The sequence below is a fragment of the Oenanthe melanoleuca genome, chromosome 24, assembly GCF_029582105.1.
Source record: "Oenanthe melanoleuca isolate GR-GAL-2019-014 chromosome 24, OMel1.0, whole genome shotgun sequence".
Taxonomy (NCBI): Eukaryota; Metazoa; Chordata; class Aves; order Passeriformes; family Muscicapidae; genus Oenanthe; species Oenanthe melanoleuca.
This window is the reverse complement of record NC_079357.1, coordinates 3505332-3523862: the sequence shown is the minus strand read 5'-3', so window position 1 is coordinate 3523862 and position 18531 is coordinate 3505332. Positions and strand designations below refer to the sequence as shown.

General features: G+C 44.9%; 1 protein-coding gene across 4 annotated transcripts in view; it reads right to left on the bottom strand.

Annotated features, from left to right (window-relative positions):
• The window catches only part of GRAMD1B (GRAM domain containing 1B), a 98556-nt gene extending 81043 nt beyond the window's left edge, over nucleotides 1–17513 (bottom strand). For 2 of the 4 annotated variants that reach the window (XM_056509524.1, XM_056509526.1), the window contains exons 1-2: nucleotides 16525–17513; nucleotides 5051–5128 (exon numbers count right to left, since the gene is read on the bottom strand). In XM_056509524.1, the coding sequence (XP_056365499.1) occupies nucleotides 5051–5128; nucleotides 16525–16886 (440 nt within the window). In that variant the 5' untranslated portion in view covers nucleotides 16887–17513. Of the gene's footprint in view, nucleotides 1–5050; nucleotides 5129–13587; nucleotides 13608–16524 lie in introns of those variants that run through there. The other 2 variants (XM_056509525.1, XM_056509527.1) reach the window with 2 other exon arrangements.
• Between the last annotated feature and the right edge of the window lie 1018 nt (nucleotides 17514–18531).

Sequence of the window (18531 nt, the reverse complement as noted above, 5' to 3'; positions counted from 1 at the left end):
CAAATTCCCAGTTCAGACAGTGGAATTTTTCTGTTCCCACAGAGAATGAAGAAGAAATGCCCAGCAGTGAGCAGCTGCATTTCAGAAAGAGCTGATGGCTGTAAGATGCAAAGGTCTCTGTAAGGACAGGAGCACAGGATTCCAGCTGAAGGAAGCGATTCCCAGATCCCTTCCCAGCACTCACAACCTGCCCCAGTCCCAGGGGAAGCTGAGGCAGCACCAGTGTGGCTCAAGAGCAATTTCTCCTCCAGAAGCATCAGCATCCCCCTGTGCCTTCAGCTTCCCTCAGGCAGGGCTGTGACCAGCAAAAATCCAGTTTATTGTGGGCCCAGATTCAACAAAATTAAAGGGGCAGAGCAAAAAGAAATATGCCATAAAAAATAAATCTTCTGTTCCTGCCCTCCAGTCCTGCCTGCCAATTTATTGGCTCCACAAGTGGGTTTTGTCTCACTTATCCCTGCACTATTTCTCCTCACCTGTGCATTTATCCTTTCTCTGCCTGCTGCATATCAAACAAGTCACTAAATTCAGATGTTTTGCCCCATCTCATCCCCAAGATTAAGTGAAGCTCGAAATCTTTGAGATTTTATTAAAATCAGAAGCAGATCAAAGCTGTAATAACCCAAGGGGCTCCTACCTTGAGACACCCTTCTTGCCCCCCTGCTTTGAGTTCAAAATCTCTGAAAAAAGGATGGGAAAAATGGCATTTACTCCTCACAAACACCACCAGCAGCAGCTCCATCTGCTAACGACTCCTCAGCATAGAAGAGACACTCTATGGTCCAGCTGGATGCCTGACATTGTATTTTAGAGGTTTGTTAAGTTTCCACCTCCCAGGAAGTCTTCTGAAATGGGAAATTCCTTTTTAAATGGGAAAATGCACTTTTAAACTATATTTTGGCTGCAAAGAGGCCAAGGGATATGTTCTATTATTTGCATTCTCACATATTGTTTGTCTTCTCTATTGGTTAGACCCACAGATGGAGTTTGTGCATCTAAGATCACTTTTCACTTCTCCTTAAACAGCACACCAGGTCCCAGAACATCCCCCAGGAAATTCTATGCACAAATAGCATGAACAAAATACTTCTGTCACGACAGCAAAAAAAAAAAAAAAAAAAAAAAAAAAAGATTTGCAATGATTCACAAGGAAAAGGTATCAGAAAAAAGAGTTCCTGAAGAGCTGCACCCCATCCCACCCCGTTTCACTTGAGCACCACCTTTGTGTCACTGCACTCAGCTGTCACCCCACACAGGGTGGAAGCAAGGGACAAATGCACTCACAGAGTTTTGGGGGTTTTTTTGCACCAGGCACACTCATGGCATGACTCACATCTTGCTTCCTGATGCCAGCCCAGCTGAAGTTTCCCAGCATGAAGGAAGGTGGGTTTCTGTGACAGGCAGACAAAGAGGTCTTGCCCACACTCTGCTTTTGCTCAGGGAGCTCTGCACTCAACCCCAGCATCCATTCATTCTGTTACCATGACAGTACAGCCAAAATTCCCTAATCCTTTGGGTCTGGGCACATGCAATAAGGCTGGAAGGACAGTTATAACCTTAAATGTATCCCACACACCCTGTGGGATGAGGTGGGCAACCCTGACCTGGAGATTTAAAGCCAGCAATGCAAACCCCAAAGCAGAGAGCTGGCCACACAAACTAACACCAGGCTGCCCAATAAACCCTTCTGTGCATCTCTGAAAGCCCAGCTCTGCCTGGGAGAGGCTGGAACCAGTAAAGTCCTGTCAGACTCTCTGATGGTAAATTTTATAGCAGAACTGAAGTGTCAGTGCTGCAACAGGAGCCCACAATGGCCTTGTCTCTCTTTCCTGGTCTTGCCCTTGATTAAGCCAACAATTGGGCCCTTTCCAGACAATCCCAGAGAGCCCCAAACGGGCTGAGTGGCCACACATCCCCTCTCAGCAGCAGGAGGAGGAGATGCACAGGGATATTCATGCCCCTCTTCGTGCTTCCCCACTTCCTCCATTAGATATGTAAATCATTTGCATTTACAGCAGTGTAAATGTAAATAATTCCGTTTTGTTTGGTATTTTGTGTAAATAGGTTTTTTTTATTACTATCTCTTGTAAACTGCCACTCAATTCCCTCTCCTCCATTTCCAACCTTGCTCTCCATGCTCTTCTCTCTTCAGGCTGAGTCTAAGGACTGATTTTTTGCCTCTGGTTCAGTAGATTAACTTTTAATTAAAACACACTTTGCACCCTTAAACCTGATGGGTGCCTCAGTGCTGTGACAAAGAACAAGTCCTTGGGTCAAGCAGAGACAGGCTCATGAATTTGGGGTTAACTGGTGAAAATTTAAGGTGATTAATGAATAACTGTCTCCTTTCAGTGACCATGGGGTCTCTTATGTGCACATATCTCATCCAAATCTGTGCCTCCATCCCAGCCTTGCCCATCCCTGCAATTATTTCAAGTCAAGTACAATTATTTGGATCGTCTACCTCAGCTCTGCCTGAATTTGTACTTACCCAGCAGAGGTGCTTCAGCAACTCAGACTCAATCCACCACCTCTGTGAGGTAAAAAAGGAATTCTCCTGATTTCATAAATAGCAACATGAAGTGACTCACCCAGGCAATCAACAAGCAAAGAGCCGAGCCCCAAATTCCCACAAAAAACTCTTTCCAGCACATCCCAGTAAATCCCTCCTTCCAAAAACACCCAGAAAAGATATTGTTACATCAACCCAGGCACTGCAGAGACAGAACTTACACGGATTTGCAGAGGGAGAGCCTTTTCCTCAGGGAGGTGACACAGGGGTGGCACTGCCTGGCCACCGTGCCACACCGTGCTGTGCCAGGGCAGGGCTTCTGCACCATGGCAGCCCTTGCCAGCCCTCCAGCCTGCAGCAGCACTCACAGCTCTGCAGAAAGGACTGCCAGAAAGCCCCAAAGCATCCAGAGCAGGGCAGAATGTTCAATCTTCTCCCAAAACCTCCAGGAGCTGCAGTGTGGCCCTTGGAGAGAGGGGAGCTCCAGCAGCAGTGCCTTGGGTGAGGATCCAGCCTGGGAGGATTCCTGCCATCCTCAGCTGTGTGTTCTTCATTTTTCTTATCTCAGAACGAGCTCAGCAGCTCAGCACCCTTTGCTTTTGGCTGGACCAGCTTGTTTCAGCACTTTCCCAGCTGTGCTGAGGTGGGGGCAGCTCGTTCCCTGCTCCTTCTGCTCCTGCCCTGCTCTGGGATGCCAAGGCAAGGTGAACCTTCCAGGGCACAGCACCTGGCTCCCTGCCCTCCTCTCTGCCCACATCCTACAGCTCTGGTGAAATCCTGGCCAGTTGTGGGGTTTTTTAGGGTTTTTTTTAAGAGCTGATGTACAATAGTCAATGGATAAGTGAGCAGAACTGCCTTGGAGTTCTTCAGAACAGAAGCTCAGAGCTTCAAATCTGTGCTTGAAGGATTCTTTGTTATTGGTTGAAAAAATACCACTTAAAGCAGCAAAAATAAATCCTCCTCCTTCAGTTTCTGCAGGGTCTGAAAGATTCAAGATGCCACAGAGACAATTTTCATCTGTGTTAGTTATAATAGCAAGCAGCAAGCTCTCAGAGGCTCTGTCAGCCTTTTCACTAATTCCTGCCCAGCTTACATTAAAAGGTGTGTTTGAGTTATTTTTTGGTGAATTTTCATGAGCACAAATCACCAAGATCCAAAGGAAAGCTGTACCAGTGGAGGCTGAGGGAATTACATCAGCAAATGAGACAAAAAACCAGTAGAAAATGTAATTTACTATCCCTCACATGGATAATTTTAGGATCCATGAAAAGAGAAGGTAATTGTAATTAAATTTAGGCAGCAGGAATGTTGCTGGTCCTAAATATAAGAGGTCAGTAGGCTCAGCATTGCTCTGGTTTTCATAAACGGTTTTGAGATCTGCTGCTGAAATCTGCCCCTTCCAGCCAGGAAAATATCCTTATCACCAACCTAAATGTTCCCTTTAAAATCTGCCTGAAGCAGGCAGCACTTCCTAATGATTCCCTGCTGCACACCCAGAAGTTTATTAACAAACCCTAACCCTGTTTTACCTGTGGAATTCCAGCTGAAATGGAATAACCTCACACAGAGGTGATGCCCTCACTTTGCTGTCCCACTCTTTATTTCCTGGCTGCAAACAGTCACCTATCAGCCAATTAGGGGTGTTTTGTTAATTAGTCCAGGCTTCACAGCCATGGGAGATGGATAATTGGAGTGAAACATGGAGGAAAAGGTGAGTTACAATTCCCAAGTGCTGATTCTGAGCCAAAAACCCTCGTGGGATATTCACTGGCTCCTTAGGGTCACTCTCAAGTGAGTCAATTCCTGCTGGATGATTTTCCCACTTTCAAGCTGAAAAATGCAGCCTTTTAAACATTGCTAAGACCAACATAAATCACATTTCTTTATAGATGGTTCTGAGAAGTGCAGGGAAAATCAATCAGTGATAACCCAGTGCTCACAGTCCATGCCCAGTACAAGAAAACTCAGCAGACTCAGACTCAAAAGTTGACCCACAAGGTGCAGCAAAACTCCTCATCATGTGGCTCTGAGCAGAGCAACATTCATAAATCATGCACCAAAATAAACAACAAAAATCAGTTTTCAACAGCTTTTGTGCCAATGCTGCGATTTGAAACAGTCATTAATCAACCCAAATTAAAGTTTCTTCTGGAACTTCTCAGCAATTCTCACCCGGCTGCTGCACAGAAGTTTTCAACTTCAGGATTGACACCACACATCAAAAGTGAATAAAAGACCTTTGCTGAGGAGGGGACCCAGCCAGGAAATTCCATTTGTGTGTTTCCAAGGATCAGAGGTGCTCATTGCCAACACACTGATGGAGCTGCTGCAGCAGCTGCAGTCTGGGGAACGAGCCTCAAAAGACAATTCTGGATATGTCAGGGGCTGGATGCATTGTCCCCCTTTCAAGGTGATGAAAAATGCAACTTTTTAGCCATTGATAAAACCAATTTACACGCTCTTTTTTTAACAAGCTCTGAGAAATAGCAGGGGAATAAATCAGGAGCTGGAGCAGCTGAGCATGTGGCACAGACTCACCTGTCCTCACGCAGGAAGGGGCTCAGGAACCGCGCAGAGTCATCGTCGTGGCTGCTCTGCTGGCTGCTCTGCTGGCTGCTGCAAGAGACAGCACAGTTAGAGCTGGCCACACTCAGCTTCAAGCACACCACAGAAACACAGACACAGCTGGGCACCTCCTGGGGACACTCAGCTTCAACCAGATCACAAAAAACACAGACACAGCTGGGCACCTCCTCTGGAACACTCAGCTTCAAATCCAGATCACAAAAACACAGACACAGCTGGGCACCTCCTCTCAAATCCAGATCACAAAAACACAGACACAGCTGGGCACCTCCTCTGGAGCACTCAGCTCCAGATCACAAAAACACAGACACAGCTGGGCAACCTCCTGGGGACATTCAGCTTCAATCCAGATTGAGGAAAAAGAGATAGAGCTGGGGAACCTCCTCTAAAACATTCATCTTAAATCCAGATTGAGGAAAACAGATCTGTCTGACCTCCTCTGGAACACTCATCTTAAATCCAGATGCAGGAAAACATCTTTGTGACCTCTGGCACATTCATCTTTAAATCCACATCAAGAAAAACACAGACAGAGCTGGAGAACCTCCTCTAAAACACTCATTTTAAATCCAGATTACAGAAGATAGATCTGACCTCATCTAGAATACTCAGATTAAATCCAGATGGAGGAAAACATCTTTGTGACCTCTGGAGCACTCATCTTAATTCAGATTACAGGTAACATCTTTTTGACCTCTAGAATACTCAGCTTTAAATCCAGATTGAGGAAAACATCTGTCTGACCTCCTCTGAAACACTAATTTTAAATCCAGATGGAGGAAAACAGATCTTTGTGACCTCTGGAACTCTGATCTTTAAAACTTGGTCAGGGAAAACACAGACAGAGCTGGGGAATCATCTTAAATCCACATCAAGGAAAACACAGACAGAGCTGGGGAACGTCCTCTGGAACATTCAGCTTAAACCCAGATTGAGGAAAACATCTTTGTGACCTCTGGAACACTCATCTTAAATTCAGATTACAGAAAATATCTCTGTGACCTCTGGAACACTCAGTTTTAAATCCAGATGCAGGAAAGCATCTTTGTGACCTGTGGAACACTCAGCTTCAAATCCAAATTGAGGAAAACAGAGATAGAGCTGGGGAACCTCCTCTGAAACACTCATCTTTAAAATTCAGATTGAGGAAAACAGATCTGTCTGACCTCCTCTGGAACACTCAGCTTAAATCCAGATGCAAGAAAACATCTTTGTGACCTCTGGAGCACTCATCTTAAATTCAGATTACAGAAAACATCTTTTTGACCTCTAGAACACTCAGCTCTAAATCCAGATTGAGTAAAACATCTGTCTGACCTCCTCTGGAACACTCAGCTTCAATCTAGATGGAGGAAAACACCTTTGTGACCTCTGGAACACTCAGCTTCAAATCCAAATTGAGGAAAACAGAGATAGAGCTGGGAAACCTTCTCTAAAACACTCATCTTAAATCCAGACTACAGAAAATAGATCTGTCTGACCTCCTTTGGAAAACTCATCTTAAATTCAGATTGAGGAAAACATCTTTGTGACCTGTGGAACACTCAGCTTTAAATCCAAATTGAGGAAAACAGAGATAGAGTTGGGGAATCTCCTCTAAAGCACTCATCTTAAATGCAGCTTGAGGAAAACAGATCTGTCTGACCTCCTTTGGAACACTCAGCCTAAATTCAGATTACAGAAAACAACTTTGTGACCTCTAGAACACTCAGTTTTAAATCCAGATTGAGGAAAACATCTGTCTGACCTCCTCTGAACACTCAGCTTCAATCTAGATGGAGGAAAACACCTTTGTGACCTCTGGAACACTCAGCTTCAAATCCAAATTGAGGAAAACAGAGATAGAGCTGGAGAACCTCCTCTAAAACATTCATCTTAAATCCAGAACACAGAAAATAGATCTGTCTGACCCCCTCTGGAGCTTTCATCTTAAATCCAGATTGAGGAAAACATCTTTGTGACCTGTGGAACACTCAGCTTTAAATCCAGATTGAGGAAAACAGAGATAGAGTTGGGGAACCTCCTCTAAAACACTCATCTTTAAAATTCAGGTTGAGGAAAACAGATCTGTCTGACCTCCTCTGGAACACTCAGCCTAAATCCAGACAGAGAAAAACAGATCTTTGTGACCTCTGGAACACTCATCTTAAATTTAGATTACAGAAAACATCTGTGTGACCTCTGGAATACTCAGCTTTAAATCTAGGTCAAGGAAAACAGAGATAGAGCTGGGGAACCTCTTCTGGAAGACTTGTTTATAAATCCAGATTAGAGAAAACATCTTTGTGACCTCTGGAACACTAAGTTTTAAACCTAGGTTACAGAAAACAGATTTTGTGACCCCTGGAACACTCAAATCTAAATTCAGATGGAGGAAAACACAGCCAGAGCTGGGGAACTCCTCTGGAACACTCAGCTTTAAATCCAGATGGAGGAAAGCACAAGGCTCAAGCTTCACATTTGGGGTTGAAAAGAGGAAACAAAAGGAGATATTGAGTTTATATCTGACTCAAGACTAGCAGGAGGGTTTGGAGTTAATCTCACTTTGTGACATTTTCCTGAGAACTTTCTGATATATAAAAGTGACTTTGCACATCACTTGGGCAGCATCTGGTAATTTCTCACAGGCAAACATTCCAGCACCAAGCTGGCTGTTTGCACCCACATCAGTCCCAGGCAGAAGCAGAAAAGAGCAATAAAAACCAACTTAAAAGTGGCCAGAGCTGAATTTCTGGTGAGATTTGCAAGCTGAGCCCACAAGATGTCACTGTCCCCCCTGAAATGGGTGTTGGTGGGGGATAATTGCATTTCCTGCACATTTCTCCTGGGGAGTTTGCCTCAATCCCCCTCTGGCAGCTCCATGGGCTGCTCAGGATTGCTGCAGCTCCATTTCCCTGAGAGTTCTGCTGAGCAGGAGAGATGATTCTGCCTCCAGGTGAGGCTGGGGGGGCTCCTGGGCCAGGTTTCATCTGCTCTGCTGGGTACCATGGCTCTGAAATCATGGAAAGCAGAGCACAAACTTGTCTGGGAGCTCAGACTGGGATTAATTTCCCTGTTAGGATCTAAATCATTAAATCAAACTAGTTTAAGTATGGATCACCTGCTACACTGGACACAGACCTGCACATCACATTGTGCACAGGCACAGAAATACAAATATGGGATTAAAAAAACCCCGACAAATTACATCTTTTCATTCTAAAGAGGGGTTTTTATCCAGTAATATCTGTTTTGGAGGAAACAGTACCAGAACTGCAAATAGCACATTTCCATGAAGTGTGCTTGATACTTAAAACAAATATAGGGATGGGGTTTCTCTTCTCCCTCCTGGTAAGAGTCTTTGCAAAGAATTTGCAGTTTGCTGCAAAGAATAAAAAGCCAGTGAATCTTAATTTTATTCAATATTTTCCTTAACCACCTTCATTTTGACCAGCTGAGGCTGTCAAGGGCCCCACCTTATTGAACATGACCTTTCTGAGAGCACCACACCTGCCTTGGGGACACATTTAGCATTTTTGAGACATCACCTGGCATTGTTCATTATTTGTGCCTCTCCAGAGCACGAGACAGAACATGGTTAGTGCTATGGGAGAGAGGAGAGCAGGCTGAAGCTTTCAGAAAAGGTAATTAGTGACCAGTAGTTATAAAAAATCCTTGAAAAACTAATACAGAAATCAGCCTCTGAGGCTGAGCACAGGAAACCACAAAACTCTGCAATAAAGGAAGAAGAATTCTTACCTGGTAAGAACAACACAAAAGCAATTAAATCTTTTTCTTGCACTTCTGAGCTTCATTGTGGCCCAGAGTGTTGGGAAGGAGCACAGAGGGAATCACATTTACCCTCCTCTGCCAAAAGAATCCCCCTTTTGATCAGAGGAAGCATTGCAGGGATTATTTCTACAATTTCTTGTTTCTGCATAGGAAACCCTCCCAGCAAAATTTCTCATTTCAGTTCAGATGGAACCAAACTTACCCAAGGAGAATTCCCAGTCTATCCCAGCCCAGCAATGCTGGGAATACCACGTGAAACCTCCTTTGGGTCAGCAAAAATGAACCTTAGACCTCCTCCTGCTCATCCACCCCATAAAGTTCACATTCCAAATGAAGGTTTAAAATTTAACAGAACCCAGCTATTGCAGCTCATTGAAATACAACACCTCAGCTCGTGATTGTGAGCAATAAAAACTCTGAGAAAAATCACTTTTCACCCACTTGTCCCTTCACCATGAGCTGATCACCAGAAGAGTGCTTTGCATAAAACTTGGGGAGCTTTTCACACAACATGAAATTATTTCATCCTTCTGGTTATTAGGCAGGGAAGCTGATGAATTCACTAAAATGCTCAGAGTGGTTGAAATGCAGAGCCTGTTGTGTTCTGATGTTTTTCAGTCCATTTGAGGATAACCTGCTATTAAGTGTTCCTTTGGAATGGTATAATGACAATTTAAAATATGGGATAATGAAAGGAGACAGAGAAAGGTGGGATTTGTACTGAGGAATAACACAGCAAGAAGTATTCAGACAGAATTTTGAATCCACAGAGAAAGTCAAAAGCTGGATAAAACTCTCAGGAAATCAGAAAAACAAGCTTTTCTCATTCCAAAGCTCAACAGTGATAAACTTGAATTTGGACAAGGTTTAAATCTTCAGGTGCACAAGCCCAGGGAGTCCCTTTTGTTCCTGTAATTTCTAAGACAATAAAAATAATTTAAGCTTCGTGCCCTGTGCTTTTTCCCGAATTCTCATGCAAACTCATTAGTTATTACCTTAGAAAATGAAGAAAAATCTTCAACACAGATTAACCAGGCCATTTAACAATTAAATCTTTGAGGATTCTGCTTCCAGCACTCCTCCACCAAGCAATTTATTTGGTAACTCAAGCACAAAAAAACCCCATTTTTCTGCTGACTAAACCCAGGTGTTCTGATCCCACACACTTTGTCTGAAGCAAATCTGAATTTGCTGTTGTTGCCTTAAATATTTCAATATTTTTCTTCCACTTGGGAAGTTATGATCTATTAACTAGATTTTGTACTATTATTATTTATTTAAAAAGGCAGAGAAGTCTCATTTTATTCAGAGATTTCAGTCTCTGAAGGAAAAGGCAGAGCCAGGATCTCTGATTTTATGCATGAACTGCCTTTCAGAGCTGAGCAGGTCTCCCAGCAGAAGATATTTATCAAATTTCAAAAAGTTCAGGCACTCAGGTCAATGTTTGCACACCCAGAACCTTCTGGAGCTCCTGTGCCCTCCAGGTGTGGGTGATAAACCCACTGCACTTTTACACCTCCAGGTGTATTTTTCTGTATTATTCTCCAGGCAGAATTTTAATCCAAGGGATTTTTTTTCCCACAGTGAAGGGTGAAATGGGATAAGGAAAGAAAGAGGACAGAAATAGCTGTGTGCTGAAAAATGGGATCAGTTTAGAAGTTTGGAGCATTATCCAGAAAAAATCACATTTATTAGTGAGAATTCCACACCTGAACCCAGATGAGAATTTTGTATTCACTTTGTTTAATTAACACCTTTATTCATAAGGATTTGGGTTCAGTATTACCTGTTTTAAAAAAAACTGGAATAACTGACAATTGTCAGTCAGGGATACAAATTCTTCCATTGTTTCAACAACTTTGGCAACAGTTTTAAATTAAAATCTAGCAAATATTCACAACACATTAATATTTTCACCAAGGTATTTGGGAACTGAAAGATATACAGGTTATAATCAAACACATCAAGGCTTCAGTTAAAATCTACAATTTTTTTTTTTTTTTTTTTTGTTATTTGAACAACTAAAGGCTTTTTTTTATTCTCACTGCTGCAAGCACAAAGACTTGATTCTACCTGCCTTAAAATATATAATAAAATAATTAGGGTGCCTGAAAAAGCAGCCACAAAAGAAAAACATCAACACCAACCTCCCCTGCTGTCTAGACAAGCCCTTTCACCAACATCTTATTTACCAACCAACAGCAAACTCGACCTGGAAGCAGAACCCAAAATCACTGAGATAAGGAACATGGGAATTAATTGCTAAATTCCATCAGGAATTAATTGTTCAATTCCATTGGCAGGCACAGATCTCTGATGGCCCAATGGCAAATATTTGCTGACCAGATAAGATAAGAGCATTTCAGTCCCAGGCTGTTTGTAAATCACTCAGTTTAATACTCTTGGGTGACTGGTCACCCTAAACCACACAAATACTGGAAGGCAAATATTTTAAAAGAAAACGACAAACTACTGCACAAAGGCAGTGAGGTTCAGCCAAAAAAAAAAAAAAAAAATTAAAAAAAAAATCAGGACTGGTGGAATTCACATTCACTTGGCACAGACTACCAGAAACAAATGGCAAAAATCTGCAGTCACAGCAAACAGCACATCAGCACTTCCAGGAGAAGACATGCAGCAGCTGGAAAAGAAAAAAAAAAATCATTTTTTGGGAGCCCTTTAGGCCTCAATTGAACCTGCAGGTTCAGAAAGGAAAAAGTTACATTACTACTGAGTTGCTCCCAAGCCATTGTTTGTGTGTTTTGGAATCTCAGATTAGAAGAGACACCACACAGAGGGAAGTCTGTGCTCATGGGATTTCCAAAGCCACCAGAAGCAGAAAGGCAGCTGCTTCCCTCACACCAACAGCTTCCCCCATCTGACACTTGCCTTCCCAAAATCCTCAATTAACCAGCTCCAGCTGCAAGCAAAAATGGGGGGAAAAAAAGCATTTTCCTCTTCCATGATGAAATCCCAGTGGAGCCATCAGCTCCTTGCACAAACGAGATTTTAACATGAATTTTACCAGAAATGAGCAAGCCCAGCTCACACCCACTTCCCAATTCTTGCTGTGCTGCTCAGAGAGGAGCAGCCCCATTTCCTCCCCTCTGAGCCACAGCTGGGACGTGGAAGTTCAGCAAAAACTGAAAAAATGAGAACTGCAAAATTTGGAGTGGCTCATTCTGCATCTTCTGAGAACAGAGAGACCAAAACCCCACCAGAGCTCCCCAAGCACCTCCATCATATTCCTAAAGGCTTTCATCACTTTTCTATAATTCAAGAGGCTCTACAACCTTAATCTTGCAGCTTTTTGGGTTATTTTTACTTCCCAATATCAGCAGTTTCTTAGGGGAGGAAAAAAAAATCACATTGCTCAGGTTTTCTCCTCTAGAAAATACCACGATATTTTTCACATGGAAAAGGGGAATGACCATTAATTAAATGCTCAGAGTGAATTTCAATTTAATTAAGGAAAGCAAAAGTATTATGGGCTACTTGAAATTAAAGGCTCATTTACCTTTATAAGCCAATTCAAAATGCCTAAGCCACCAATTTGTAAATAATAATTTTAGCTCAAGTTCCAACAAATCAGCAATTCACTGCTAATTGGTTTATATCACTAGAGCGATCAAGAGAAAGTTTTTTAAAGAAAAAAGGAGAATTTTTACCTCTGAATGAGAAGAGAAGCAGCCTCAGAGCCCAGTGCTGAGCAGTTCTGGAGTCTCCCCTCATTTGTTGCACATTTGAGATAAGTTACCAGAATTTCATCTGAAAAAACCTCCACATGTGCGTAGCTGGCAGCTCAAGAAACACCCAGCTCCTCAGCACAGACACTTTTCTGGGCTGGGATGGAATTCTCCTCAGAATACACTTCATTTTTAATGTATTTAGGCATTTTAGGACTTAATCAAGCCTTTCCTTCTGGATAAATCCACAGTGAGTGTCAGAGTTTCCAGCAGAAAACCAACCTGAGTCAATTCATCCACAGAAATGTCAAAAGCTGCTCCCCACTGATCCAACAAAATCCACAGGTTTTGCATCTTCTGCAGCACCAACATTTCAGCCTTAACCAGTCCTGATCTTAGGCCAAAGGGAGAGCTGTCCTCAAATTTAAGCCTGAATGATCTACTCAGCAGTTTTTGGCCCAAAATCACATGTAGGCCCTGAAATTATGAGCAAGGGTGGCTTGAAGAGGTAAATAATAAATTAAAGCTGATCAACTGCCTTCTGCCCACATCTATAATGCATGCAGGTTGCATGCACAGCAAAATGCCGCCAGATTGTCCCTGAAGAGAGAAACATCATCATGTCATAATAAAAAAAAAAAAAAAAAAAAAAAAAAAGAAGTGCAGCTGTGTGCAGGGTTCATAGTTTATAAAGGTAAATAACTTCATTGTCTGGCTGGCAAATGATGGGTGAGGGGTAGAGGAGAAGCTGTCTGCATCCCTCATCAAAACCATCCTATTTGTCATCTCTACAGCAGCCTTGAGGTTTGGATCAGCACTCTTTGAACAAGGACACGTTCCAGGGACAGCCCCACCCCCAAGGAATTGCCTTTCTGCTCTCTCACCTTGAACAAAACAGTGTTAGGGGCAGGGAAGGCTCTCCCAGGCTGGGCTTTAATGGAAGGGAAAGAACAGCATCCCTCTGCTCAGGCAGCTTTTAGAGACCCAGCAGGTAAACAAACCTCCCAATCACCCAGGCTGTTAAAAACTAACCAGCAGGCCGGAGTTTCCGGATGAGAAAAGCAGAGCTGGAGCATTAGAGGCAGGTTTGGAGCTCTGAAAGCCTTTGTTTACTCACTTGGATGCTCGCTGTATGCTAATGGTCACTGAGCTCTTGCTCGGGGCCATGTGAGCAGAGCAAGGAGCAGCTCAGCTGGAGCACAGCCTGCTCCTGCCAGCTGCCAGCTTTCCTGGGAAAACCTGCCACCAAACAGGTACCTGGCTACAGAACGGGAATAAAAGCTACCAAAAATGAAACTCCAGCAGCCTGATGGCAGCTCAGCCAAGAAACTGAGTGATTGGGAGTAAACCATGTTTATTTATCCAGTGGGAGACACAGCCTGATGGCTGCTGCTTTAACTAGGTGAAATTTGGGAATCTGCAGAACTGAGGGGATACCTGCACTCCCAGCTTTCCTGGGAAAACCCTGCCACCAAACAGTACCTGCCCACAGAATGGGGATAAAACTTACCAAAAATGAAACTCCAGCAGCTTGATGGCAACTCAGCCATAGAAACTGAGTGATTGGGAGCAAACTGAGTTTATTTTTCCAATGGGTGACACAGCCTGATGGCTATTCTTTCACCCAGGTGAAATTTGGGAATCTGCACACCCAGCTTTCCTGGGAAAACCCTGCCACCAAACAGTACCTGCCCACAGAATGGGGATAAAACTTACCAAAAATGAAACTCCAGCAGCCTGATGGCAACTCTGCCAGAGAAACTGAGTGAAAAGAGCATCTTGCCCTAAAAAAGTTCCATTTCACTCATTGCACAGCAAAGCTTATCCCACATCTCTTACAAATTAATGCACAAAACCCCTTGGGGTTTATCACCCTTTCCATGGCCAGCTCCCCACAGATCCTGCTTCCTCTGTGCTGTTCTCTGCTGAGGTGTGAAAGCCCAGGGATGATCTCTGCACTCAGCACAGTGAGCACCAAACTGGGCTTTTTGGGAAAAATCCCCTCTGAAAACACCATTTTTCCACGGCAGGAGGGGCAGATCTGGAGCCTGCTGCCCTGAGGAAGGAGTGCCACACTTTGCTATGCTAATGCCACCTGAGCCACTTCACCTTTTTCCAGTCACTGCTTCAGAAACAGCACCAAAAAATCCCTTGGAGATGAATAAGCAGGAAGTTGTCAGCATGGCTGTGTAAATAATGTGTACAAGGAAATTTAGCTCTTTCTTACATCTTCAGACCAAAAGCAACATGTCTTAGCCTGACTGAAACTCATTTACCATCAATAAACCCAAATTAAGTCCTTCAGTTGAAGGATTGGATCCTTCATCCTCTGAACTTCAGACCATAACTTCAATATTCTGACACTTCAGCACATGCCTCATGCATTATCTTTCCCATTTTGTGGGCTGTGGCTGAATCCCTACTTGCACCACCATTTCTATGGGAAAATCAGAAATATTTCCTAAACCAAGAGATGTTTTTCAATGTTAACTTGCTAAGAGGGATTATCAGATCCTCAATGGCATGTATTCATTGATGAAAGTTTTTTAAAAATTAATAAGATGACAGACTGACCTTGCTAAGGGACCTAATGCAAGAAAAGTTATCACATAATCAGAGTGGATATTAAAAGCTCTGCCCTGTAAACACTCAAGCACCACAGCAGGCAGTGAGCCTGTGTGGTTGGCTGGGTGCAGAAATGCTCAAGGTTTCTCTTTTTCTGGAAGTGCAGCACATCCTTTAAACACAACCTCACAGCTCAGCTGCATGGGAGCTGCAAACAGTGGAAGAAAACTTGGCCTGCACTGAGCCAGCCTAAGGATTTATAAAGTAGAAATTTCTTGGAGAAATCTTTAACATGAATTTTGGGCCTTCAGGAAAGGCAGATTGTCGAAGGAAGAGTTAATTCCACTGCATGTGGGGTGCCCTGCAGAGGTTACATAAGGTGCAGCTTTATCTCTGTGTGGCCACACAATACAATGCCTGGGCACTCATTCCCTGTGCTGACAGGCTCTTGGAGGTCTTTGGGAACGATTTGTGCCCTTTCCAGCCAAAGGACTGTGTGACTTTCAGGTCTGGAGAGCTGCCAAGGACTAAGCTAAGATACCTTGACACACAGACCCACTGGGCTGCTTGGTTTCTCTCTCTTGTCCTCTCCTTGTCCCAGTACTGAACTAAGGATATCAAGTGAAATCTCACTTGTAGGAATGAGCATCACCTAAAAACCCTGGCAGAGGTTTGGCATCATCACTCCTGTACAGGAAACACCAGCAGAGAGCTCACTCCTCTCAGGATGTCCTCAGGACACAGTAGTGAAGTTAAATCTCACCCACTGGCTGTGTATCACCTGGAGGAACAGGAGCCAGGACAGAGCCTTGCCCTGCTGTTCCCAAAGAGCTCCCAGGCCTTTAGCTGTGGCACTTGTGTCACCTGCAGGACCAGTAGCAAAGACAGAGCCTTGCCCTGCTGTTCCCAAAGAGCTCCCAGGCCTTTTGCTCTGGCATTTGTGTCATTTGCAGGACCAGGAGCAAGGATAGAACCTTGTCTTGCTGATCCCAAAGAGTTCCCAGGCCTTTTGCTGTGGCATTTGTGCCACCTGCAGGACCAGCAGAAAAGACAGAGCCTTGCCTAGCCATTCCCAGAGACTTCCCAGACCTTTTGCTCTGGCATCTGTGTCACCTGAAGGATCAGGAGCAAAGACAGAGCCATTCCCAAAGTTCCCGGGCCTTTTGCTGTGGCATTTGTGTCACCTGCAGGACCAGGAGCCAGGACAGAGCCTTGCCCTGCCATTCCCAGAGACTTCCCAGACCTTTTGCTCTGGCACCAGCGCATCCAACCACCACCATGACACGTCCCAGACAGGAGGCGAGGACAAATTCCATGGAGAGGCACATCCAGGGGAAGCACAGACCCTTCCTGCCTGTTTTGGACAGCATCACCTCGGGGAAGGGGAGCAGCCAGAGGACCTACCTGCTCTCACTGCACTCCTTCTTCTCTCGGACGCGCAGCCACTTGCGCAGGAGGAAGCGCTTGCGGCGCGGGGAGGCGCTGGGAGTGGAGCAGTTGGACCAGGGGGTGTCCTCGTCACTGGAGGGGGTGATCTCAATGGATGGCAGCTGCAGGTATTCCTTGCTGGAAGAAGGAGAATCCTGGTACCTGCCGGCCTCCAGGCTCTGCTCCTGCACGTTCTTCATCCTCCTCATCTTGAAGCGCTTCCTGCGCAGGGTCGGGGTGGACGAGCTGGACCAGGCGCTGCCGCCCTCCAGCACCTGCTGCTCGGGGACCCGCAGCGCCGGGAGCTGCAGGGTTTCTGTCATGTTGGCAGCTGGCATCAGACGCCCTTTCTCCTTGTGCTCCCACCCCCAGGCACTTCCAGCTCTGATCCGGGTGTAAACCACACCGCAAAGCCACAGCTCGCCTTCCTCCTCCCTCTGTCCCCAGCGCTGCCCTCCCTCCCTCTCAAGCAGGAAACCTCATGTTCTTCACGTGCTCTCATTTAACAGCAGCGGGGCGGGAGGGGATGGCCAGGACACACACATGCCACAGGGGAAGCCAGTTTCGAGTTTCTTTTCTCCTTCTCTCCTCTAGAGAAAGCGCCTCCCCTGCCCGCTCTCTCTCAAAGCAGGTTTAGCACTGACTCAAGGCTTGCCTTGCCAGGCTTGGCCGGGGCTCAGCTCCCCTCCCCAGCCCCCTTTGCCGTCTGCTGGCTCAGGAAAGGAAAAAGTCTCCTGGGGCTGCGCTAGGAAAACTCGGCTGTGGTTCTTCTCGAGAGGCGAGAGCATGGAGTGGAGCGGCGTGGAGCTGTGGGGAGGGCAGAGAGAGAGACAAACAGAGGGAGGGGAGGAACAAGGCTGGATAAAACCCGGGGTCGGAGCGGCAGGAGCAGCGCGCTGTGTTTCTGTGTTGGGTGAGACACGCGGGCAGCTGGGCAAGAGAACCGCGCTCCTAATCCCAGAGACAGGGCTTGTGTTACCGGGAATGCTGCTGCTAAAATCCACAAGGGGAAGAGCCTTTTGTCCCACCCTCCTGCTCAGCCAACCCTCCCCGAGAGGCAGAGAGCCAACTTGGACTTTCAGCCTTCTTCCACAATAATTAATTTATTTTTTTTTTTGGTCCCCACTGACTGCTCAAAGGAGGAGGGGGATTGAGGAACAGCCAAAAAAGCAGCAGCAAGTGGCACCAGAACTGGTCACCAACCAGTTCTGAACTTTTAGCTCAGTTTCAAGCCAGTGAAAGCTGATTTAAAAGAGTTCTGGTGGGGCGATGCTGCTTCCAAAATGCCCGTGGGGGATGGAGGGTGTGAGGTGCAGAAACAGGGATACCACGAAGGACAGCGACACGTGCAGAACGGGTTTCACAAAGGGACAAAGGGACAATTCTCAGGCATCCACACACCAGGGAGCTCCACCAAGGGTGGGACACTCGGAGCAGCAGCCACAGGACACAGCTTGCAAAATTCTGGTGATGAAATCAAATCAGGGGAAAAGTGTTGTGACAGATTCTCCATAAGTATCCTCTGAATTTCGCTGACTGATCCTCCATGAGGCCCTATTTGCATGTGAAAATAAAGGGATTTAAAATTAAAATCCTCTAAGGCAGTGACTAAAACTCAGCTGTGTGAATTTCCACCGTGCTCTCTCAAAAAAAAAAAAAAATCAACATAAAAACATCTCTAAATCAACCTGACACAGCTTTAGTTTTCATTGTTCAACAGCCTGAACCTTTAAAAATATTAGCTTCAGGTTAGAAAATATTTGTCAACCCAAATCAAAATAGTTATTCTTGCACGGACTGCCTCGGTTTTGTTTGAAAATAAACTTCACAGGAACTCTGAACATCAGAAACTTCCATCTGGGACAGAGATAATGTGTCAGGAAAGGAAGATTTATAGCAGCAGGAACAAGAGGGAAGGAAACATTTCAATCAAGTGACAGAGAAGTTCAAATGCTCAAGTACTATATTTAATTTCTCCACTGT